General features: G+C 42.3%; 1 protein-coding gene across 1 annotated transcript; it reads left to right on the top strand.

Moving 5' to 3' along the window:
- Positions 1-207: 207 nt before the first annotated feature.
- LOC106572176 (serine/threonine-protein kinase 35) lies at positions 208-25,546 on the top strand. The gene is made up of 3 exons (XM_014146095.2): positions 208-954; positions 5,349-6,147; positions 22,186-25,546. Exons 1-2 carry the CDS (start codon positions 411-413, stop codon positions 6,083-6,085), a joined length of 1,281 nt encoding a protein of 426 aa, XP_014001570.1. The 5' UTR covers positions 208-410; the 3' UTR covers positions 6,086-6,147; positions 22,186-25,546.
- Positions 25,547-26,237: the final 691 nt, after the last annotated feature.

Raw genomic sequence — 26,237 nt, forward strand, 5'->3', positions numbered from 1 at the left:
TCAATACGACTCCGGTTGTGTAAAGCAGTAGGGTGTGGTGGAAGTTAGTGATTTATTTTGGTTTAGAATTGTATTTTCATGGCAGTACAGAATTGGGCAGATCATGATTGATCATACATTCCAGCACAGTAAGTGGAGGCATGCACTTAAACTATTGTTTGCCGACCGCCATGATATCATAGAAGAAGAAGTCGGAGCAAGCCACTCCCTCCTCTCTCCTTTTGTACATTGGGGGCTGTACAGTTGTTTATTAATCAAATTTGTTCAAAGAGCGGCATCATATAAGTAGAGAGGGCTATCTGACGTTTAATCTACAATTAAACGTCACAAGTTTGATCATTCGTTTTGACTCAAGTAATGAAAGATACACATATTGTTCCTAAACACTTGTTTTCAACTAAAAAGAAGTCATGGATATATGCAACGGGAGAAGGCGAAACATAAGAACCCCAAGAAGTCTGCGGGCTTTCAAAAGGCTGGTTGAAGCACAGAACGCCAAAATGAAGACGAAGCGGGAGGTAAAACAAGAGGTGGTCAAAGTCTTGAGGGCGCTGGTGGTAGGGAACAACAACGAAGACATCGATGTCCCTATGGAGGAGGACTGTTTCTCTATGAACTTTTCCAAGAACGAGAACCTGGAGCATGCTATAGTAATGGCACCACGATACAATCTGTTGCGGGAGGTGGGACGGGGCAGCTATGGGGTAGTGTTCGAGGCAATTGCTCTGAGGACTGGAGCAAGGGTTGCGGTTAAAAAACTGCAGTGCAACGCTCCCGAAAATGTGGAACTCGCTCTGGCCGAATTCTGGGCCTTGGCAAGCCTGGAGACGAAACACGAGAATGTGGTGCAGCTCGAGGAATGTGTGCTACAAAGGAATGGCATGGCCCAGAAAATGAGTCATGGAAATAAAAGGTCCAAACAATACCTGCGGTTGGTGGAGACTTCACTAAAAGGTAACTAAAGTTAGCTAGTTAATGTTTACGTTGACGAAATCCACTGCCTGTTTGGTTGTCTTGTAACCCTTTTAATGACAGTAACTCGATTGACTTGATAAGATAGCTTGCTAGTTAGATCTGTGATCAATACAGAGCAGGCCAATCAAAACAATGGTTTCATTAGCAAGCTAGCTGCTAACTCAGTGTTTTACCCATTGTTTTCAAAAAGTAGGCTAATTTTGCAAAAGTGTTGATCAGCATATAAAAAAACGAGGTGGATAAGGGAAATAAACCAAAAGTGTTGAAAACATTGTGTAACACGTCACCTATTGTTTCTATTAGGAGACTTGTTAGATGGGAGGGGCAGTATGTAAACATCTAGAATAGTTTATCCATCATTATTGATTACGTAATCCATTGTACGTTGCTCAGTGTCATACATCTGTTTTTAGTAAACAAATATTTTCCCACCTATAGGTTCACGCTGCCATACTGTTGTATAGGCAGTTTGCTATTTCCAGAACTTGAGAGAACACAGTGTTCTAGTTGGCCATCAGTTAACCCTCTCCTGGTTGCAAATTTGCATACATTTTTAAATTAAGCAAACAATATTTCATGCAATTTATGATATTAACCTATGCTATTTCCTCATATTTCTTATTATTAAATGCGCTCCACTTAATAGTATTTTTTCCTAATCAAGCTTGTTTAACCTAAATGTAAAATGTATATTAAATAGGAGTATAATTATTTGGAGAAAGATATACTTCTGAATCTTGTTTTTAATCTCCGGGTTTAAAGATTAGAGCTTTTAGCCACTGTACTGCCTTTGCTGCCCTTTTTATAGTTGGTTATGGGCAATTCCACGGTAACTAAATTAGGCTGACTTTTTTCTCTTTTTTTTTTACTTCAAAATGTTGCAAAACAAAAACCATTGATTTCAAAGTTTATCAAACCATACAACTCTCTAGACAAAGACACATTTTAACTATTTCCACTGAACATTTTACAAAAACACATTTACTGAAAGAACTGTGCAGATGCTAAGTTTGGTAACAGAATTATGAGTTTTTATCACTTAATTATTAAAACAAACATATCAGTAAAAATACTGTAACTAATTGGTAAGTAGATCTGTCTTCTGTGAAATGTCATGATCCTCCCTCCTCATGAGGGAGAGAAATTAGAAAATATCTTAAAGAATTACAAAGCACAAGGCAATGTTTCCTGAACTAACAGAAGGCAAAACAATTATCGAAACTAAATATGTGTAGGTAATAGTTGAAAAATGTATATATGCCTTAATTCAAAAAAATTATAATAATATATATGACTATTAGCTTTAATTTTACATGCTCCTATAAACTTCACATGTTGGTGCTCATGGGTCCTTTTACATGGAAATGCCCTTATGTAAGTGTCACCATTCGGGCCATTACACTTGTCAACAAATTAAATATTAATCATGACTTCTTTTTAGCCAATAGCCATCATTTTAAAGACAGAAGGAGCTTCTCTGAGGTAAATAGTCTAAAAGTCAATAGAAATGTTTTGGCAATTTTTTTGTTACATTATCATCAATATTGGTCAGGTTAACCCAGTTTCTGTACAGATTTGAGAGCATAGTGTTCTGAAGTCTAATGAACATAGGATGATCATCATATTTATGAAAGCTTGTTGGTCAATATGTGCTCAGGTAACACACTTCAGAACTGTCTTATATGCAGGCTAGGCTACAGGGATACGGCACTATAGTGTTGACTGCAATGCCATCTCACAAAGCTGCATTGTGTTGCTCAGGGCTTATCCGGCAGGACATTATAATCTTGGAACAAGTTTCTGTCTGAGTTGATAAAGTAAGCTAGTTGTTGTATTGTATCTTGCACAATCTTCACAATTAGGTTACTCCCTGCATTATATAAACTGAAATACTACATTTTGAAACAAGTTTTATTTAAATTTCCCCATAGATTTTCAGAACTCAGAAGCTGCATGAGCAAAAATGTTGCCTATTCGGACCTTACCAATATCAGCAAGTCAATTAATGACAGAGCCAATACCAAAACATTGTGGTTTAAAACAATTCATGAGACAGGTAGTTGCACCTATTCTTTTTTCCCCCCAACTTCTCTCTACCCTCGTCCGACTGTAGACTTTGTTCACATCCTGGGGGTGTGACATTGTTGAAGGCAGTGCAGGGATGAAAAACAAATGGGATAAATGGGGTTATTGGGGAACTGTTTACATACCCATTTAAATCCCAGGTTCAACCCCGCCATGTTGCCGACACTAGAGGGACTTGGCCTTGACTGTCTGAAGGGATTTGTAGTCCTATAGCTTGCATTAGTTCAACTCAGCTCTCAAATATGCTGACTAAGCCCAAACATTGTGGGGCACAGACAGATTACCTGTGTTTGCATTGAGTTGTCGTCTTTGGACACTGTCCCAGATACCCTAGCCAAGATCAGTGCATTGCTAATTGCACTGTTGCACACAGCCCTATCTTAATGTGTGTAGATAGTGTGTGACAGTTTATTTAGGCCTAAGCAACAAGTCCCATTTGTTTTAATAGAGATCGTTGCACATGATGTGGAAGGGGGGCGGGGCGTAGTTAGTGTTTTCAAAGCGGAAAGCAGCTCAATACGATGGCAGCCTACCCTTGCTAAACCCGCTTTGATGTTTAAAACCGGCCTAACCTGATTTAACTTATAATGAGCAAGCATAAAAAGACTGACCTATGACTCGGCATCGGAAACACTCGTCTCGTACCATATGTTACTTGAGCACTCTGTCATTTCCCTCAGATCTGGATCAAATTAGCGAGACATTGTTTTGGTTCAAGCATTTCTCTCCTCCACTGTTGCCTGAACATGTTGGACGCGTTGCAAGTTGGGGATAATGCTAAAAGTTAATTTACTTTTAGAATTATCCCCGGCAGTGTATCAAATACTTGTTCTCCCCACTGTGTGTGTGTGTATATACATACATACATACACATACATACACACACACACACACACACGCACGCACGCACGCACACACACACACACACACACACACACACACTGCCGATTTTGCAGGTTTTCCTACTTACAAAGCATGTAGAGGTCTGTAATTTTTAATCATAGGTACACTTCAACTGTGAGAGACTGAATCTAAAACAAAAATCCAGAAAATCACATTTGTATGATTTTTAAGTAATTAATTTGCATTTTATTACAGACCTCTACATGCTTTGTAAGTAGGAAACACTGCCGATTTTGCAGGTTATCAAATACTTGTTCTCCCCACTGTGTGTGTGTGTGTGTGTGTGTGTGTGTGTGTGTGTGTGTGTGTGTGTGTGTGTGTGTGTGTGTGTGTGTGTGTGTGTGTGTGTATATATATATATAAACAGTGCAGTTCCAGATCTTGGTCAAAGAAGATAATGGGGAATTATACCCATTTTTATTTGCCGCCCATTGAGAATGTTAGTCTACTGGTTGATGGGGACTAGAATGAAACCATAGACCCTTACATGCTGACCGAGCACGCGCATGTTGATTTTGTCCATCCACACCAGAGGTGATCAGGACACGCAGGTTGAAATATCAAAACAAACTCTGAACCAACTATATTAATTTGGGGACAGGTTGAAACGCATGAAACATTCATTAATACACAGATAATGAAAAGACAATTAATACACAGATAAAAGGGTAAACCTAGTTAGTTTCTAGTAATTTCTCATCGTTCATGCTTCTTTTTCGGACTTTATATGTAGGTTGTCAACCAACTTTAAGGTGCATTACCACCACCAACTGGACTGGAGTGTGGACCTCAGTTCATCTTTCAATCACCCACGTGGGTATATGCTCCTAAAAACCAATGAGGAGATGGGAGAGGCGGGACTTGCAGCGCGTCAAAAATAGAACCAAGTTCTATTTTAGCGACTGGCTACGCATACGCTCATTAACGCGCGTGAACAGTTTGGATGAAACGATTGAATAACATGTATGTGTACGTTTATTTTTCAGCGCTCGCGCGCTAACGCAAGTGGTGTGGTCAGCATGTTAGAGTCCCATTCATTAGCCTACATCACTCTGTGATTTGTTGTTTTTCCAAGTTTTTGTCATGGCACACTTGAAATCCCAAATTGTCACAAATGTTAGTGATGAAAAGCACCATGGTGCTTGCCACCAGATTGGCTTTGTGTTCCCTTCAGTCTTTGTTGTATGCTCAAAACGCTGAGTCTCACACTGTTCTTTTTACTTCATCCAAGAATCATCTCAAGGCATAGCGGGTGTAAGCGGGTATCCGAGGCCTCCGCAATGTTGCTGAGCTACAATAAATTAAGCCTAGTGTATGAGGCCTCTCACTGTCAAGTGTGTGTGTGTGTTTTTGCTATCCTTTAATGCCGTTTTGTCTTTCCCCAGGTGAGCGGATTCTGGGCTACCCAGAGGAGCCGTGCTACCTGTGGTTCGTCATGGAGTTCTGCGAGGGCGGGGACCTCAACCAGTACATCCTGTCACGGCGGCCTGACCCGCGCACCAACAAGAGCTTCATGCGTCAGCTGACCAGCGCCGTGGCCTTCCTGCACAAGAACAACATTGTGCACCGTGACCTCAAGCCCGACAACATCCTCATCTCCCAGAAGTCGGGCTTTCCTGTACTCAAAGTGGCCGACTTCGGCCTCAGCAAGGTCTGCGCAGGCTTTGGCGCCGGTGGCAACGATGGCGATGAGCACCCCACAGCTGGTGGCGGGGGCGGCAGCAACAACAAGAACGTAAACAAGTTCTGGCTGTCGTCGACTTGCGGCTCGGACTTCTTCATGGCGCCCGAGGTGTGGGAGGGCCATTACACGGCCAAGGCGGACATCTTCGCCCTGGGCATTATCATCTGGGCCATGCTGGAGCGGATCACCTTCATTGACGCTGAGTCGAAGCGCGAGCTGCTGGGCACCTATGTGCGGCAGGGCAGCGAGATCGTGCCAGTAGGCGAGGCGCTGCTGGGGAACCCCAAGATGGTGCTCCACATCCCACAGAAGACGCGCAGCACCATGTCGGAGGGGGTGAAGAAGCTGCTGCAGGACATGCTGGCGGTCAACCCCCAGGACCGGCCCGACGCCTTCCAGCTGGAGGAGCGGGTGGACCAAGTCACGCGTGCTGCGTGACACCGCTCCCATTCCCCTTTCCAACCCCTGGTCAGTCAGAGAAGGGACTGCTCTTTTACCAGGTAGGTTGTGTTCCTTCTCACATAGACACACACACACATTTCACCTGCTCACTCACTCATATAGCTTCACTGAAGAGTTGACCCTTATTAAATGTGACATAATAGCAGTTGATCCTGTTTGAATGCATGTTGATCCTATTTCACGGTCATTTGATCCTATATCAGTCAGCTGTTTAGCAGCCCTGTCAGTGCCCTCCCTGATTTGTTAGTATGTCACTCATGTATTTGTTCTGTCCACTTAACTTTCAAGAATCGCATTCCTTTGCTGAGTAGGGGGTCAGTTCTTTATTTATTTTATTTTTATTTAACCTTTATTTAACTAGGCAAGTCAGTTAAGAACAAATTTACAATGTTATTTACAATGACGGCCAAACCCTAACCCGGACAGCGCTGGGCCAATTGTGCGCTGCCCTATGGGATTCCCAATTACGGCCCATTGTGATACAGCCTGGAATCGAACCAGGGTCTGTAGTGACGCCTCTAGCACTGAGATGCAGTGCCTTAGACCGCTGCGCCACTCGGGAGCCTTGTATTAATACCCATGTAAATCAGTGAAAGCTATTCTCCTCACTGCCACATTGACTTTAATCTGAGATAAACTGTTCTTGACTTAGCAGAGGCTTTGGCCTCCCCTCTTTGTTCAGTCGCACTCAGTGCCGCTACACAAGAGAACTGGTAGGCTGGTAATGCCTTGATGCACCGTCTGCTGTTTCAAATACAAACATGCTGGTCCTGAGTCCAGACAAGCAATTCTGCATGCCAGAGATCCCTCGCTCGGTCTCTTACGACTCACTCGTTTTTCTGCTTATTCATCTGACCGCTCCTCCCTCCCCCTCTTTTTTCTCTTTCTTCTTTCTCTCTGGCTTTAATCAAAACCATGCTACCTGCCCTGAGGGGCAAAGTGTACCCTCGCGGTTGCCAGTGCCATTCCAAACTGCATCGCTCCCTCCCTCTCTCTAGCCCACTTTTCGTTCTTTCATAACGCTCTCCTGCTCTGACAGATCATCCCCCAGGGGCCTTTAGTTTAACACTATGTTTGCCTGTATATGAGTAGATCAGCTGGGCTCGTCCGCTTTCCCAAGCCAAACCCGGCCCAGCCCTCCACTTTCCTGCTGCTCGTCCTCCTCTGCGTGAGTATGGGAGATGGTATCAGTGCTCTGCAAACAAGCCCTATTCTTCTTGGGCTGAGTTGAGTAACAGATGCCCTGTGCTTACCTCTCAGGTACGCTCACATCACATTTGATCATGACTTATTGGAATTTCTTGGCAGGCTGCTTAATTCCAGTTGTCTTAGCCATTTGGATTTTCAGGGCGTCTAAGGACATTGTGCCATGTCAGTCTTTGGGCCGTGGATGTCCTCACCTTGTTTTTCGGAGACTATTAAGTAAACTACTCCCAGTGCCTCTGTGGTTGGCTGTAAGACACCCGTTTCTTTTGAATACTTGATCTGCGCACACTCAAAGTATTTGAAAGAAAACAAGTACTTTGAACCCAGGTTTCGGCACACTCATTGCCAGGGGGAAATGCAGCTCGGAACAAAAAGTGTAAATCATAGTCCACAGACGCAGAGACACAATAGTCCTGCATCCCATTGTGACATAGCTACAAGGCTCTGAGACCACCATCCGCGGTGGATAATAATCCCGAACACGGAACTCCCCACAGTTCCCAACTGAAAGCCATCGGTCCAATATTCTACAACACTGCTGTTGTGCTTAGCGTACACATTTTGGACTATGATAAACCCTTAAAAAGTTACTGTCAGACACTGGGTGAGCCACATGCTCCATTCTTCATGGGCTGATTTTAATTAAGTCTGTGCCGGACTGATTTTGTTCATCCCACAAGAACTGGTCCCGAACCCGACCACACGCCTCAAATAACATTTTCAGGACTATGTGACGCAGCTTGCTTGGCAGCCCCTGTCCCAGCAATTTTACGCCATATAGGCAAGATCAAAATTCACAAAAATAGCCTAAACAATGTGTGAAAAATACCAGAGATTCTCACATGGGACATTTTATTTTTTATATATAGCGTAGGCCCATTATTGGGCTATTACAGCAAATAGGCTAAACATAGTTTGGAAGGGAGCAGAGTTGGGGCGAAATGGAATAGGAGAGCAGACACTTGACTTGAGCTATGTTTTGCATACATTTAGGAGTGGGAGTAAAATAAATAATGTTATTCATATTTTGTCGATGTTGGAGCCTATCATATCCACATTTTTTGTCACGTGCTTCGTAAACAACAGGTGTAGATTAACAGTGAAATGCTTACTTACTGGCCCTTCCCAACAATGCTGAGATAAACATTGAAATATAATAGAAAGATAATAACATAAGGAATAAATACACAATGAGTAAAGATAAGGGGTGCCAGTACCAAGTTGATGTGCTTGGTTACGAGGTAATTTAATTAGATATGTACACAGTCCCTTCAGAAAGTATTCATACCGCTTGACTTATTCCAAGTTTTGTTGTTACAGCCTGAATTCAAAATGGATTAAATATAATGACAAAGTGAAAACATGTTTTTAGAATTCTTTGCAAATTTATTGAAATGCTTTGTAGAAGCACCTTTGGTGGTGATTACAGTCTTTGGTATGTCTGTATCTGCTTTGCAGATACAGACTTTGGGGATTTTCTTCCATTCTTCCATGCAGATTTTCTCAAGCTCTTAAATTAGATGGGGAGCGGCAGTGAACAGCAATCTTCAAGTCTTTCCACATATTTTCAATGTGATTTATGTCTGGGCTTTGGCTGGGCCACTCAAGGACTTTCACATTCTTGTTCTGAAGCCATTCCGACGTTGTTTTGTCTGTGTGCTTGGGGGTCATTGTCCTGTATGAATGTGGTTTTCTCCAGACATAGTACTTTGCATTCAGGCCAAAGAGTTAACATTTTGTCTCATCAGACCATAGAATATTTTGCCGTATACTCTGTCTTTTCATGTGCCTTTTTGCAAACTCCAAGTGTGCCGTCATTTTCCTTTTTCTCAGGAGTGGCTTCCGTCGGGCCACTCTCCCATAAATCCTAGATTGGTGAAGTGCTTTAGAGACTGTTTTCCTTCTGGCAGGTTCTCCCATCTCAGCCAAGGAACTTTGTAGTTCTGCCAGAGTGGTCATTGGGTTCTTGGTCACCTCCCTGACCAAGGTCCTTCTTGCCCGGTTGCTCATTTTGGTCGGACGGCCAGCTCTAGGCAGGGTCTGGGTAGTTCCGTATTTCCCAATGTTTCCCACTGTGCTGTTGAAAACTTTCAACATACTAGACATTTTTTATACCCTTCCCCACATATATGCAATTCTATCTAGGAGATCTACGAATAGTTCCTTGGACTTCATGGTATAGTTTCTGCTCTGACATACACTGTCAACTGTGGGACCTTATATAGACAGGTATGTTTCTTTCTAAATCATGTCCAAACAATTGAATTGGCAACAGGAAAGGGGGATACCTAGTCAGTTGTCCAACTGAATGTATTCAACTGAAATGTGTCTTCCGCATTTAACCCAACCACTCTGAATCAGAGAGGTGCGGGGGGCTGCCTTAATCGACATCCACGTCTTCGGCACCCGGGGAACAGTGGGTTACCTGCCTTGCTCAGGGGCAGAATGACAGATTTTTACCTCGTCAGCTCGGGGATTCGATCTGGTCCAATGCTCTAACCACTAGGCTATATAGGTGGACTCCAATGAAGCTGTAGTGACATCTCAAAGATTATCGAAGGAAATTTGATGCACCTGAGCTCAAGTGTCATAGCAAAGGAGTGTGAATACTTATGTCAATTAGATATTTAATTTTCAATAAATTTGCAAACATTTCTGGAAACATGTTTTCACTTTGTCATTATGGGGTATTGTGTGCAGATGGGTGAGAAATCCATTTAATTCAGGCTTTAACACAACAAAATCTGGAATAAGTTAAGGGATATGAATACTTTCTGAAGGCTCTGTATGGGTAGGAGTAAAGTGACAAGGCAACAGGATAGATAATAAGCAGTAGCAGCAGCGTATGTGATAAGTCAAAAGAGTTAGTACAAAGCGGGATCAATGCAGATAGTCTGGGTAGCTCAGGGCTCTACAGTGCGACCACTTTACTCATGTATGCGCCTAAATATTTTTCTGTGCTACCTAGAATTTTTATTTAGGTGTAGAGCCCTGTAGCTATTTTTTTAACTATTTAGCAGTCTTATGGCTTGGGGGTAGAAGCTGTTCAGGGACATGTTGGTTCCGACTTGGTGCATCGGTACCGCTTGCTGTGCGGCAGCAGAGAGAACAGTCTATGACTTCGGTGGCTGTGGTCTTTGATCATTTTTAGGGCCTTCCTCTGACACTGCCTGGTATAGAGGTCCTGAATGTCAGGGAGCCCGGCCCCTGTGATGTACTGGGCCAAACACGCTACCCTCTGTAGCGCCTTGCGGTCGGATTCCAAGAACTTGCCATAGCAAGCGGTGATGCAGACAGTCAATATGCTCTCAATGGTGCATCTGTAGAACGTTTTTAGGATCTGAGGGCCCATGACAAATCTTTTCAGCCTCCTGGGGGGGAAGAGGTGTTGTCGTGCACTCTTCACAAACTGTGTTGGTGTGAGTGGAGCCATGTTTATTCCTTAGTGATGTGGACACCGAGGAACTTGAAGCTCTCGACCCGCTCCACTACATCCCCGTCGGTGTGGATGGTGGTGTGCTCGGCCCTCCATTTCCTCTAGTCCACGATCAGCTCGTTTGTCTTGCTGACGTTGAGGGAAAGGCTGTGGTTGAAAGACAATTGCACAGGGCTTCTTTGCCCATGCAGCCTACAGGCTATTTTATTGAGAACAGACATAGGATAGGCTCCCTTAATCTTGCACGCCCAGCAAAAGAGAGGAGAGGTAGGCTACTGAAGCGCAATTCCATTTTTTTACTTTAACCTCTTGACGGTCGCCTAGGATAGGGGGCGCCACAGCGCATTTTGAAAAAAATTCGTTAAGACTTTCGTTAATCTAACCACACTGTCCGATTTCAAAAAGGTTTTACAACGAAAGCAAAACATTAGATTATGTCAGCAGAGTACCGAGCCAGAAATAATCAGACACCCATTTTTCAAGCTAGCATATAATGTCACATAAACCCAAACCACAGCTAAATGTAGCACTAACCTTTGATGATCTTCATCAGATGACAACCCTAGGACATTATGTTATACAATACATGCATGTTTTGTTCAATCAAATTCATATTTATATCAAAAACCAGCTTTTTACATTAGCATGTGACTAGCATGTGACTAGCATTCCCACCGAACACTGCCGGTGAATTTACTAAATTACTCACGATAAACGTTCACAAAAAGCATAACAATTATTTTAAGAATTATAGATACAGAACTCCTCTATGCACTCGATATGTCCGATTTTAAAATAGCTTTTCGGTGAAAGCACATTTTGCAATATTCTCAGTAGATAGCCCGGCATCACAGGGCTAGCTATTTAGACACCCAGCAGGTTTAGCACTCATCAAAGTCAGATTTACTATAAGAAAAATGTTCTTACCTTTGTTGTCTTCGTCAGAATGCACTCCCAGGACTTCTACTTCAATAACAAATGTTGGTTTGGTCCAAAATAATCCATCGTTATATCCAAACAGCGGCGTTTTGTTCGTGCGTTCTAGACACTATCCTAAAGGCTAAATCAGGGTTACGAGCATGGCGCAATTCGTGACAAAAGAATTCTAAATATTCCATTACCGTACTTCGAAGCATGTCAACCGCTGTTTAAAATCAATTTTTATGCCATTTTTCTCATAAAAAAAGCGATAATATTCCGACCGGGAATCTGCGTTTAGATAAACAGACAAAGGAAAACAAAGCATTCGGTCGAAGCGGGCACGCGCCTAAGCCCATAGTACACTGAGTGGCCACTTGCCAAAAGCGATAAAGTGTTTCAGCCAGAGCCTGCCTCGATATCGTTCAACGTTTTCCCGTAGGAAGTGTCACGTTATTGCACAGATCCTGAGTCTTCAATAAAAAGAGCCAAGATGAAACACTACTTCTCAGACAGGCCACTTCCTGCTTGAAATCTTCTCAGGTTTTGGCCTGCCATAGGAGTTCTGTTATACTCACAGACACCATTCAAACAGTTTTTTAGAAACTTTAGGGTGTTTTCTATCCAAAGCCAATAATTATATGCATATTCTAGTTACTGGGCAGGAGTAGTAACCAGATTAAATCGGTTACGTTTTTTATCCAGCCGTGTCAATACTGCCCCCTATCCCCAACAGGTTAATCACACCGTGAGCTATGGTTCATTGAGCACTTCCTATTGCTTCCACTAGATGTCCCCAGTCTTTACAAAGTGATTTGAGCCTTCTACTGTGAAAACTGACAGAATGACACGCTGTGGAACGTGGTCACATGGAGAGGGCCATCACCATTATGACGCCGGCACCCCTGGTTACCCTCCCCTTTCGAAACGTTTTGAAACACAATGCAATCGTCCCCCTCGAATCTTTTTGGAGCTCTCGTTGAAAAAGGCCCTACAGATTTATGTTAAACAACGTTTGACATGTTTGAACGAACCTAAATTAGAAAAAAAAGCATTTTTTTGAAAGAGTAGCCCCGCGCACGTCGGAACTTTTAGTGAAGCCTTCAGAACGCGCTAACAAGAACAAGCTATTGGAACGTAAAGGATTAACGTTTTCGAACGAAAATACATTTGTTGTGGACCTGGGATTCCTGGAAGTGCCTAAGGATGAAGATAATCAAAGGTAAGGGATTATTGACAATAGTATACAAGACTAGATGTGATATGCGATTGTTCCAAGATGGCTAGCCTATTGCTATTGCTAGCCTATTGTTCTGATTATCGCATCCCCTTTTATCGCAAAGTGTGATTACCCAGTAAAGTTATTTTTAAATCTGGCATTACAGGTGCTTTCAAGAGATATTCATCTATAAATCTTAGAATGACAATATTACATTTTAAAAATGTTTTCGAATAGTAATTTAGTCAATTGTAGCACTGTTTCACCGGATGCATTTGAGGGAAAATAGTTAGTCAACGTTATGCGCCGATGTAAAATGCTGTTTTTATATATAAATATGAACTTTATCGAACAAAATAATGCATGTATTGTGTAACATGATATCCTAGGAGTGTCATCTGATGAAGTTTGTAAAAGGTTAGTGCTGCATTTAGCTGTTTTTTGGTTATTTGTGATGCATGTGGTTGGTCGGAAAATGGCTATGTGGCTACTTTTACGATATACTCCTCTAACATAATCTAATGTTTTGCTTTTGCTGTAAAGCCTTTTTGAAATCGGACAACGTGGTTCGATTCAGGAGAGGTGTATCTATAAAACGATATAATTTGAAGAAAAAATTGGGAGAAAAAAAAATGATTACATTTTGTTATGCTAATGGCGATATGATTTTTCGCTGGATGTCCGTCCCGAGGCCGCACAGGGGTTAAAATGTATGCCAAACAAAAAACATTGATTTCAAAGTTTAACAAACCATACAACTCTATGTACAGTGACTACTTTGAACAATTTACACAGTAAAAAAAATACTTTTACTTGAGAAACTGCAAGTTTGGCGACAGAATTACGGTAAAATCTCCCTTAGTTTTATTCTGTTACCAAAGTTTATCTGTGTAGTTCATATTGTAAATGTGTTTTTGTAAAATATTCAGTGGACATTTTCAAAAGTAGGCTAGTCTTTATGCATAGAGTTCTATGGTTTGTTAAACTTTTGAACTCAATGGTTTTTGTTTGGTATACATTTTAAAGGGAAAAATCTAAGTCACAGAGTAATTCCATTACCATGAAATTGCCCTGAACTTGAAGCAGCAAGTTAAGTTTTAGGAGCAGGACTATTTTCAGGCATCAACAAATAGTCTAGCATAAATGTGTTTATTAATATTTATTTCCAGTCAATGTCAGATCCTCAACTTGAGCCTATCATATTTAGGTAGTACATTTCTCTGGAAAGACAACTGCTCTGTGATTTTCTGCCCATGCAGCCTTCAGGTTATTTAATCTACTGAATTTGAAACAGCGAGAATTTGCCTTTATGAATAGTGCGACAAAGATGTGCTTTTAATACAATAGAAAAAACACATTCAAAACAGAAAGACAACCTTTTAGAAAATCTGCTGGACTTAAAAAGTTGTCTGTCTGATCAGCATGAAAAACGCTGATCTCGCCGCAATGATCTCTGTTGGGGCCCACGGGAATGCAGCGCTCTGCTTGGTCGCATGGATACAACTGAGACTTCAAGCAGCAGACAGCTCGGTGGAATGGGACAATCTTGTCAAGAATCTCGTCAAAAACGTGTCAACTCAAAACCTCTGTGGATTAAAACAGTAGCCTCATGCTACGTTAATGCACATTTTAATTGAATTGGTTGAATGTGTTAGATTGTGCTCAATCTCTAAGGATCCTCCTAATAACACGAATCCCTCGTAGAGGAGATTGAGGACTGGACGGTTTAGATATCCGAAGTTCCAATCTGTCACTCTGAACTTGAACCCAGATGGTCAGAGTTTTTGGGGCACTCCGACCAATCCCCAATGCTTCAGACAGCCGTTCACTTTTTTCCCCCTCGCCACTCCCCTCCCAGCTGACCAGTGAGCTGTGAATGTCAGTGAGTTAACTGTGAAGTAGGGCTGGGTGCAAGAATCAAGGTTTTGTAAAAATGTTTGTTCTCATGCTGTCTTTTTGGTCTCATCTGCTTCACTCCTGCTGTTACTGTGCACCTTCTCATTTCCACACATCCAGCAAACCCCTCCCCCCGGCCACTCACCACATCAAAGATGAGAGATCACTTCTTCCTCACTGATTTGGCCCAACAGAATCCTATGGACACCGAAAGACGTTTACTTTATTTTACTGTGATAGAGAAGTTACCCTTTTTCTATTGATCCTCTTTTTATGTTTCAACTCCTCAAATTTCACACAGAGCAGACTACTAAAACAGGAGTGTAGTACCACTTACTGTTAGAAGCATTTTAGCCAAAGACTGATATACTAGCTGTTCTGGTTAAATTTGTAACAAAAAGGGCATTTTCATAGACTGACTTGAGAGCCATATCAGTGAATATTGCAAAAAAGCAGGTAAAACAATTCAATTATTAGTGGGTATTATGGTTGTGGAAGGCTTATATTTCGCCTAGGTATAACTTCACAAGCCCTGAATTCATTAGATTATTGCTGACTGTTTGAAATGCAGTGTATTTGAACGTTAATTGTACAACAAAGCTTACTTGGAGAACATTTAAAATATATATATATATATATATATATATATATCCACCTATAAATTTGAAAAGAATCAAGAAATGATTTTTCGGCCATATCGCCCAGCTGCGTAGTGTTGCGTGTCTTTCGACCGGTGTGGAGTGGCCTCATTTTCTCCTGCAGGATGCCGGGATGGCTGTTATGCCTGTTATGTAACCCACCCCTGGTACCCTGTCTGATGGGAGAATCCATGATCTGTCACACAGGGGGGGGGATTCGATCTTGAGAACACAGTGGGTGGAGTGGGTGAATATGGTAGGTTGAGGGGGTTATCGGGGGCTTACAGTGAGGTGGTGGGGTTTTAAACCTGTGTTAAATACAAATCCTTTCAGTGCGCAAGGATCAGGCTGAACTGAAAGTGACATTTTCTCTGTCCAGTACTACCACCACTGCCGTGGGCATCCTCCATCGCTGTTGTTGTCGTTCACCGTCTCTCTCACTCTCTCACACACACACACACACACACACACACACACACACACACACACACACACTTGCGCACTCTCAGAGCGGTCCATGGTTACTGTTATCTCCTTCTATGCAAGGGTTTACTGAGGCTCACGTTTGGAACATTTTGTCCTCTGCCTGCCAGCCTGTGTATCTGTGTGCCTCTACCCAGATAAACCAGGCCAATGCGCTTTAGCTTTTCCCCCGCCTTTACTTAAACTGAGGTTCTGTTTTATTTTCAGCATCTGTTTTGTTGGCCATCGTTTTTTATTGAGATGATTTTGTATGAACTGAGGGATTTCGAGGCCCTGCACATGAGTAACATCAACAGGGAACATTGACTGTGGTGCCTTACGCAAGTCTTTCTATGTACAGTGTATAGGTTCCAAACTGGGTCTAGTTCAACCCTATCCTAGGGCACACGGTACACTTTAGGTGAGCATAAGAACGCATGTTCAAACTTGGAAGTCGCTCTCTCTACTATGAGTCTCTATGGAAATGGTGTCGATTAGACAGTGGGTTTGGCTGTATGGTACAGCATGTACTCAATGTGTTCTATTGGTGTGTCTCACCGTATGTATAGAGGCTGAAGTCAGTGAAAGCTAAACACAATATTAGAGTTGATTGAGAAATGCCAGCAGGGGGGCACTTTTTAGTGGAGGGCGGGTGTCCAAGAACGAGAGCATTTTTGCTTAGTTATGTAACCGGGGTGTTTTGAACTTTGTTTGCTGTATGCACCCCTCGGTCTCGTTTCACCCTGCCTTCGACTGCCTGCGTTACTGACTGGCAGTGCTGGGGTTCTGCATTGGCATGTACAGTTGTGAGTCAACCATATGTGCTGTTTGGTGCGGTGTTTGTTTTCAATCACTTTCTTTTGTCAGGCACACTGGAGTAGGCTATACAGTGTGTCTTTGAGCATTGTTCTTCTGAGCCTCAGTGTGGCCTTCTGGTTGGAGCCTTTTTAAACTCTCATTTATTCATAAGACGGGCACGATCAGCTGGTGTTGTTGCAAAAAGCAGTTAGGAGCTTGCTCTCAGGGATATTTTTAGTGATGAACTCAGATTTTTAGATAAGTCTCACTGCTGCTATAGCTTCACTGAGTGTCTCAAAGATCCACACACGTTTGCCAACCCTGACCGAAACCATGAATCACCACTATCCCACAAATACTCAACCGCCGTTGATATCTAATCACTTCAAGATGGGTGAATTACCTGAGGCTGGACGGTGAATTCCTCCCAAACCTGAAAACAAACAGGCAGGCACAGCCAACCTCGGTTTGAGCTTGGGCATTGCGTAAGTTGCGTTGCATAAGTTTGTCAGTCTCTCTATTTAGCTTTCTTTTCCCTAAGCGCTTTTAATGGTTTTCAGTGGTGCTGTTGTGGTCGTACAGAGAATGTTATAACTGGTTTTGAGTTTGGGTGAGGACCAGACTCCACTGCTAGTTTTAATTGCTTGCACTCACTCTCTCACTGTTACAGAACTTGCCTGGCAGTGGTGGGTGGACTGAGGCTTTTCAGCCCTTTTTTAAAATGCAGGAGCAGAAATGATTATAGTTAGTTGAGTATAAGATGATGGCACATTGAAGCTCTAAAGAGGAGCTTAAAGGCCCAGTGCAGTCAAAAACGTGATTTCCCTGTGTTTTATATATAAACGCAACATGTAAACTTGGTTTCATGAGCTGAAATGATCCCTGAAATATTCAAAAAACACAAATAGCTTATTTCTCTCCAATTTTGTGCAAAAATGTGTTTACATCCCTGTTAAGATGTATTTCTCCTTTGCAAAGAAAATCCATCCACCTGACAGGTGAGGCATATCAAGAAGCTGATTAAACGGCATGATCATTACACAAGTGCACCTTGTGCTGGGGACAATAAAAGACCACCCTAAAATGTGCAGTTTTGTCACACAATATATTGCAATAGATGTCTCAAGTTTTGAGGAAGCGTGCAATTGGCATGCTGACTGCAGGAATGTCAACCAGAGCTGTTGCAAGAGAATTGAATGTTAATTTCTCTACCGTAACCCGCCTCCACCATTGTTTTAGAGAATTTGGCAGTACATCCAACTGGCCCCACAACTGCAGACCACGTGTAACCACACCAGCCCAGGACCTCCACATCCGGCTTCTTCACCTGCATGATCATCTGAGAGGGGAGGGCCTGGCTCCCAGTGGGTGGGCCTGGCTCCCAAGTGGGTAGTCCTATTCCCCTCCAGGCCCACCCATGTCTGTGCCCCTGCCCAGTCATGGGAAATCCATAGATTAGGGCCTAATTAATTAATTTAAATTGACTGATATCCTTATATGAACTGTAACTATATTTCCACGCTATGAGGTTGAAATAATACTGTGGAAATTATGATGAAACCATTTTAGTATAAGAACTGTTTGAAAAGACTGCTTGAAATGTCGGCCTTTTTCGGTGGGGTGGAGTTTTGGCCTTCCATGGTGACATCACCATGCGGTAAATTTAGTTAATAGATCAAAAATAGAGTTCCAAACCTCTACCAACAGCAAATGTTCAGTTTTCCCCTCCCCCACCTCAAACCACTCTGACAGTCCTAGCAAAAGTCTTGCTTGAGAAATTGCTCTGCATGCTAGTGGCATGGGGGAAAGTTGTGTTTCAGCACACTTTAAATGGCCCTCTGCTCAGAATAGGTGTCTCCCACGAGTCTTGACAGGATCGTTAGCTGGGTTGTGTTCATTAGGCACTAACAGACCAACAGGAAGGGACTATATCAAATGTATTTATATAGCCCTTCTTTAATCAGCTGATATCTCAAAGTGCTGTACAGAAACCCAGCCTAAAACCCCAAACAGCAAGCAATGCAGGTGTAGAAGCATGGTGGCTAGGAAAAACTCCCTAGAAAGGCCAAAACCTAGGAAGAAACCTAGAGAGGAACCAGGCTATGAGAGGTGGCCAGTCCTCTTCTGGCTGTGCTGGGTGGAGATTATAACAGAATATGGCCAAGATGTTCAAATGTTCATAAATGACCAGCATGGTCAAATAATAATAATCACAGTGGTTGTCGAGGGTGCAACAAGTCAGTAACACAAGAGTAAGTGTCAGTTGTCTTTTCATTTCCGATCATTGAGAGTATCTCTACCGCTCCTGCTGTCTCTAGAGAGTTGAAAACAGCAGGTCTGGGACAGGTAGCGCGTCCGGTGAACAGGTCAGGGTTCCATAGCTGCAGGCAGAACAGTTGAAACTGGAGCAGCAGCACGGCCAGGTGGACTGGGGACAGCAAGGAGTCATCATGCCAGGTAGTCCTGAGGCATGGTCCTAGGGCTCAGGTCCTCCGAGAGAAAGAAAGAGAGAATTAGAGAGAGCGTATTTAAATTCACACAGGACACCGGATAAGACAGGAGAAATACTCCAGATATAACAGACTGACCCTGGCCCCCCGACACATAAACTACTGAGGCTGAGACAGGAGGGGTCAGGAGACACTGTGGCCCCATCCGATGATACCCCCGGACAGGGCCAAACAGGCAGGATATAACCCCACCCACTTTGCCAAAGCACATTCCCCACACCACTAGAGGGATACCTTCAACCACCAACTTACTATCCTGAGACAAGGTCGAGTATAGCCCACAAAGATCTCCGCCACGGCATAACCCAAAGGGGGGCGCCAACCCAGACAGGAAGACCACGTCAGTGACTCAACCCACTCAAGCGACGCACCCCTCCTAGGGACGGCATGGAAGAACACCAATAAGCCAGGGACTCAGCCCCTGTAATAGGGTTAGAGGCAGAGAATCCCAGTGGAGAGAGGGGAACCGGCCAGGCAGAGACAGCAAGGGCGGTTTGTTGCTCCAGAGCCTTTCCGTTCACCTTCACACTCCTGGGCCAGACTACACTCAATCATAAGACCTACTGAAGAGATGAGTCTTCAGTAAAGACTTAAAGGTTGAGACCGAGTCTGCGTCTCTCACATGGGTAGGCAGACCATTCCATAAAAATGGAGCTCTATAGGAGAAAGCCCTGCCTCCAGCTGTTTGCTTAGAAATTCTAGGGACAATTAGGAGGCCTGCGTCTTGTGACCGTAGCGTACGTGTAGGTATGTACGGCAGGACCATATTGGAAAGATAGGTAGGAGCAAGCCCATGTAATGCTTTGTAGGTTAGCAGTACAACCTTGAAATCAGCCCTTGCCTTAACAGGAAGCCAGTGTAGGGAGGCTAGCACTGGAGTAATTTGATCACTTTTTTTTGGTTCTAGTCAAGATCCTAGCAGCTGTATTTAGCACTAACTGAAGTTTATTTAGTGCTTTATCCGGGTAGCCAGAAAGTAGAGCATTGCAGTAGTCCAACCTAGAAGTAACAAAAGCATGGATTAATTTTTCTGCATCATTTTTGGACAATGTTTCTGATTTTTACAATGTTACGTAGATGGAAAAAAAGCTGTCCTTGAAACAGTCTTGATATGTTCTTCAAAAGAGAGATCAGGGTCCAGAGTAACGCCGAGGTCCTTCAGTTTTATTTGAGACGACTGTACAACCAAGAATAATTGTCAGATTCAACAGAAGATCTCTTTGTTTCTTGGGACCTAGAACAAGCATCTCTGTTTGCAGCCATCCACTTCCTTATGTCTGAAACACAGGCTTCTAGCGAGGGCAATTTTGGGGCTTCACCATGTTTCATTGAAATGTACAGCTGTGTGTCATCCGCATAGCAGTGAAATTTAACATTATGTTTTCGAATGACATCCCCAAGAGGTAAAATATATAGTGAAAACAATAGTGGTCCTAAAACGGAACCTTGAGGAACACTGAAATTTACAGTTGATTTGTCAGAGGACAAACCATTCAGAGACAAACTGATATCTTTCCGACAGATAAGATCTAAACCAGGCCAGAACTTGTCCGTGTAGACCAATTTGGGTTTCAATCTCTCCAAAAGAATGTGGTGATCGATGGTATCAAAAGCAGCACTAAGATCTAGGAGCACGAGGACAGATGCAGAGCCTCGGTCTGACACCATTAAAAGGTAATTTACCACCTTCACAAGTGCAGTCCCAGTGCTATGATGGGGTCTAAAACCAGACTGAAGCGTTTCGTATACATTGTCTTCAGGAAGGCAGTGAGTTGCTGCGCAAAAGCTTTTTCTAAAATTTTGGAGAGGAATGGAAGGTTCGATATAGGCCGATTCGTTTTTTTTTTTATATTGTCTGGGTCAAGATTTGGCTTTTTCAAGAGAGGCTTTATTACTGCCACTTTTAGTGAGTTTGGTACACATCCGGTGGGTAGAGAGCCGTTTATTACGTTCAACATAGGAGGGCCAAGCACAGGAAGCAGCTCTTTCAGTAGTTTAGTTGGAATAGGGTCCAGTATGCAGCTTGAAGGTTTAGAGGCCATGATTATTTGGACTCTTCCAATAAGAACCACTCATTTCCATTTTTCCCTTGCAAAATATTTGAAGCATTTTCTTTTGGTTGCCCTTTATAATGTGACCCTGGCGCAGTCTTCCTCCTCAACAAGCCTGCACATGAATGGGAGGTGAAGTCGGCTACCACCACTGATCGATCCCCCTCGGCTTAAGAGCAATCCATAATGGCTGGCTTTTAGCCTGACGGTGTCAGCTGCCGCAGGGCCGTTACAGCAACTGAGAGTGCTGCGAGCAGTTAGTGAAGGAAAGGGGCCTTTTTGCTCATGGAACACAAGTGCTGCAGTGGTTGCTGCATAAGGGGGAGATTTATGGGGTTGTGCAGACTTTTTACAGCCTCAGTGGAGACCACTGTAAAGAAGCAATTTTTTAAACTTGTAAAAATCATCAATATATCTATATAATTATCATTGTTGTCATTTTTTTAAATGACATTCGAGCAGTTTGCCTTTTTCATGTCAAGTGGTTTCTTTTTTATGCATCAGTCCAGCTGGCCCACTTGTGCACGTACCATGTGGTATGAGTTATGCAACCTATCCATGGCACGTACTTCAGTACTTAATAGTGTGCATCATTGAGATTAAAGCGAAAACTAAAGGATCTGGGTTACGTCATCAATAGTTGCAATGTTTTTTTGTTTTTTTGTGGTTGTCATGGTATTTATACCATGACACTATCGGAAATCTCGGATGTGTCAACCAATCAGGGTCTAAATCCCACCAATCTCGCACATCTGAATGGCCTTGCATAATGGCACATTTCTATAGGCTATACATTTTGTATGCACAGTTCAGTGAAATGCACTGGAGTTCCACAGTACACTATTAGCACTGCCTAAAGAATTATGATAACCTGTGGGCCTGTATTTCATATTGACGAACATTCAATCATCTTGTTTTCTCTCTTTCTCTCTTTCTCCACAGATTGGTATACAAACTGAAGGTGGGATTCCACATCTGTACAGAGGTGTTAAAAGGGACTCTGAACTGTGAAACCTCTACAATTGCTCCCAAATGTGAAAGAAATGGAGGGTTTGCGGTCAGCGCTTCTAAAATCAGGACACCTTTATCGGGAAAGCTATGCAATAAGTCATATGAGAAGTCAGGTCCTCTCCCCTCCCCCACCGCACCTTCTATTTTAAAAAAGCCGAAAGACATTCACCAATGTACGACGGTCAGGTATGCCAGAACACAAAGTGTTCCTTGGCACATCTGGTTTGGAATGGGGGCGGCAGTAGCCTTGAGGTTGGAGAAGCAGGCCAGCATCTGGAGGGTTGCCGGTTCGAATCCCACTGCTGAAGAGGGCAAAAATATGGCGGGAGTGAGCCAGCAGGTGCCACCTTCTTCTCCAACCTAATGTGTGTATGTGTGTGTATATCTGGGGGGTTAGATAAAATGTCCATCCTGTAGGGACTAATAAAGTATATCTTATCTTAATGGCCACAAGGAGTTATAATGATTTGTTATTTGATGAGCTGGTCTTCAAAATACATTTCTCAATGTTTTTATTTTTATTTTAATTGGTCCGGACATGGACTGATTCTTCCTTCTCTGATGTTGACGTGTGTTGGATGGTGCCACATAGGCTAGTATGGATGGATAATCGTTCATGTATATACCTGAGAGGATAACATGTTGCACTGTGTACCCTCTATACCAGAGTTTTAAAAAGTATTCCTAAAACGACCGATGACAATGATGTAGGAAAAGGGACTTGTATACTGTGAATTCAGTTCAATACAACTTTATTTATAGACAATTTAGAAAGGTGGGTTATATTGGGTAGTTCAGTACACAGCGCCCCATGTCCCCCGTCCTCAATGTGGACACATTGCACTAGTATCAACCAAGCAGCATCAACAACACCCCTGTTCCCCTCCCTCTACACCCTTGTGCCTTATTAGACTTTCATCAAATGGAGGGTTAACCAATTTCATTCCCAAGTAGTTTGATGTTTTTTTGTTTTTTTTACATGCAGCATATCATTTTCCCTTGTTAGCAGGCCTATATAATATGATAATATTGTTATGTCGTGCATTTGAAGCCAAACGGTGCCATCTCCCTATATAAGATCATAAAATGGTTTTAGGGGAATTACCTATTGCGTAAACCAAATTGTACCAGAGTTGTGGACACTGGTGTCACATAATCAATTTATATTTAGCCCAATATTAAATTGTTATACATCCCAAAAATTTGGTATGAAACGGAATCATGTTCATTTCAGACCGAAAAATTGACTGATGAGCTAGTAACTACGATGAAAAGTCTTACATTATTGTATGTCACTCACCAATAACTTGACATTGACAGTGTCTTTTTTTATTCAGAAATGAATAATGAAACGTAACTGTTGGCTACTGTGAGCATGTTATGGTTTCAATGTGAGGTTTGTGTATGAAGATTCAGGACCCTCACCAAAGGGGATTTTAGACTCACTTTAAGCCTAGTGCCAATTAAGGGCAAAGCAGGCAACTTTGAGTGCTTTGAAATTCCTTTTAAACTCTCATTTACTTCTTTGACTTTGGATATTGTTACCATAACATTTGCTGATAACATCATGTAAATAATGATATGGAATGGGATCAAAAGGACAGTTGTGATCAATAACGTCTGATCTTTGTAATTGAATGGTTTTTGAATATCTGTTGGAGGTTCTTCAGATTAGGATGTTGATTGTTTGGCATTGGTAATAGTTCCCCCAAGTAACACCACGACTAAAAAAAGTGGTTAAAAATCACCTTTTCCTCGCTCACCATTTAGTCGTTTCACTTCACTATAAACAAGATGTGTGTGGGAATAACAGTTGAATGGACAGATACTATTGTACACACACAAACACGCATAGTCATCGTCGTCGTTTTTCAAACACTACCACTTAAGTCTACCTTCTAGATTGTGAAGTGTCGTTTTGCAATGTTTCTGACTTGTAATGACTCTTCCTTGTAGTATTTTAGTAAGTCCGAGTGACAATACCCATTCACGTAATGGTTGACAGTCTAAACCAGGGCTGGATCATTCCAAAAAGCTAATCCTGGATTGCAGAATGTGGACTATTCAGCAAGCACCAGCCAACAAACAGTTGAACCACAGCATATTGGGCATTTTCCCTGTGTTATCTATTCGCTTTTATTTTAAGTGAGCACGGTAGTTGACGATTGATTCATAGACGTGTTTCCAGGATTCAGTTGGGACCATATCTTGTGTCAAGGCAACCCATTCTTTCCTTTTTTATTAGTCCAGTCTAGTTTCCATTTTTTTTATTTTATTTTTTACGGCAATTGACAAACACTCAATCTGTGTTTTGATAGTCTGGTCCTACCTCAGTCTCCTCCTTCTCTGATCGTTGTCTTTCACTAGACCGTCTCACTAGATTACTTTTAAACTGGTTTCGGTCTAGACCTGTTTAATTTGCGTTTTTAGAGGGCCATTTCTTTAATTGTGATAGTTTTAGACCTGAGTCAGTTTTTCTTTAACCTCAACCAACCTCATTGGTCAAACTCCTCTAAAACGCTTTTAGATGGGTTTTTTGTTTCGCTACGTTAGCTACTCTGATCGCCGTTTGAGATTTTGAATACTTTACCTTCAACCTTCGCTGCAGATAACACTTAGCTTTTGCCTTTTTAGATTTTTTTTTTTACAGATAATCTCAGAAGTTAACACACCTCTTTCTCAGATACCTCTATTTTAATGTTAGACTGTACACCCAGTGACACTCAGCTTTACTTAAGAGACCAGTTTGTTACCTGGAAAACCTCTTGTAACCTCTGACCTCTTTCGGTGTTAACAAGTAAGTGAGCACTCCCTTTAACGTCATGGCAACGTCTACTGTTGCATGACTACTCTACGTTCATGTTTTACGTTGAAATAAACTGCAAATGATAAGGGAACTGAAGCTCTTTCCGCCACCTATTGTTCATACATAATGTTGTATCTTGTTGGGAGTAGTGAAGACTTTGTGTGTAGGTTACATGTGTATTGCCATGGTTTAAGGGGAGCACTAGTCATACAGCTACGGTAATGATTATGCTTAAAAACCAACACACTCCTCTATGCAACCTTTCACTGTACAAGGAACCAAACCATTTGTGGTGTTTGTTCTCCTGAACTACTACTACTTTCAGCACCTATGTCAAAGTGTGTATACAGTATGTATCATGTCAACTATGAACTTTTTGTTCAAGAAGCTAACTTGAGCCATTAGATGTTTTAGTAAAGCATCTTTTTTTGTTGCTGTAAATGTTTGACAACTTCAGTTTCTCTTGAAATAAATTATAAAAAACAAGTCTTATTTTTTTATTAGGACAATCATCAGACCAAATCTTTCATTACACATGACAACTGCATTTTATAATTAATTGTCCAATATACTGCTATCAGTCTAATCCTTTATGAACTGGTTGAACCACCAAGTGCATGGCACATAGTATCTAACCACCAAGTGCATGGCACAACTAGAATAGACAGATTGCATTATAACAAATTATACTCCCACATTTAAGAATGTATGACCATTTTGGTCCTAGTCTTTACAAATGTAATTTATTATAATTATAGTTGTCAACCTCTCAGACTAGGCTGTGTTATCTCTGTCTGTCTGTCCCCCCCCCTACTGTCTGTTAGTCTGGTGGTCATCTGATTGCAACTGATCTGCAGCAGACTGGGATTCCTGTATATTTGTTTTAGTCCTGCCACCCAGTCACTGTAGGGCAAACAGCCGCTCTGATCCAAAGGTGTGGGAAACAACTTAGTCCATTTGGGCCTCTACTAAATACACAGCATAGGAGGCTGCTGAGTGGAGGATGGCTCATAGTAATGGCTGGAATAGAATAAATGGAATGGTTTTGAACATTGATACTATTCCATTCACTCCATTCCAGCCACTATTGTGAGCCGTTATCCCCTCAGCAGCCTCCTGTGCTGTATTTGTCTGTAAATAAATGTGCTAACTAAATTCTTCATTGGCGTAGGCTACA

The sequence above is a fragment of the Salmo salar genome, chromosome ssa15 (assembly GCF_905237065.1).
Source record: "Salmo salar chromosome ssa15, Ssal_v3.1, whole genome shotgun sequence".
NCBI lineage: Eukaryota > Metazoa > Chordata > Actinopteri > Salmoniformes > Salmonidae > Salmo > Salmo salar.

Excerpts from the sequence above, each read along its gene's own strand:
- LOC106572176 (XM_014146095.2), top strand. The coding sequence starts at position 411 with ATGGATATATGCAACGGGAGAAGGCGAAACATAAGAACCCCAAGAAGT. Across the intron at positions 955-5,348 it reads GGTGGAGACTTCACTAAAAG|GTGAGCGGATTCTGGGCTAC; the intron begins GTAACTAAAGTT and ends GTCTTTCCCCAG.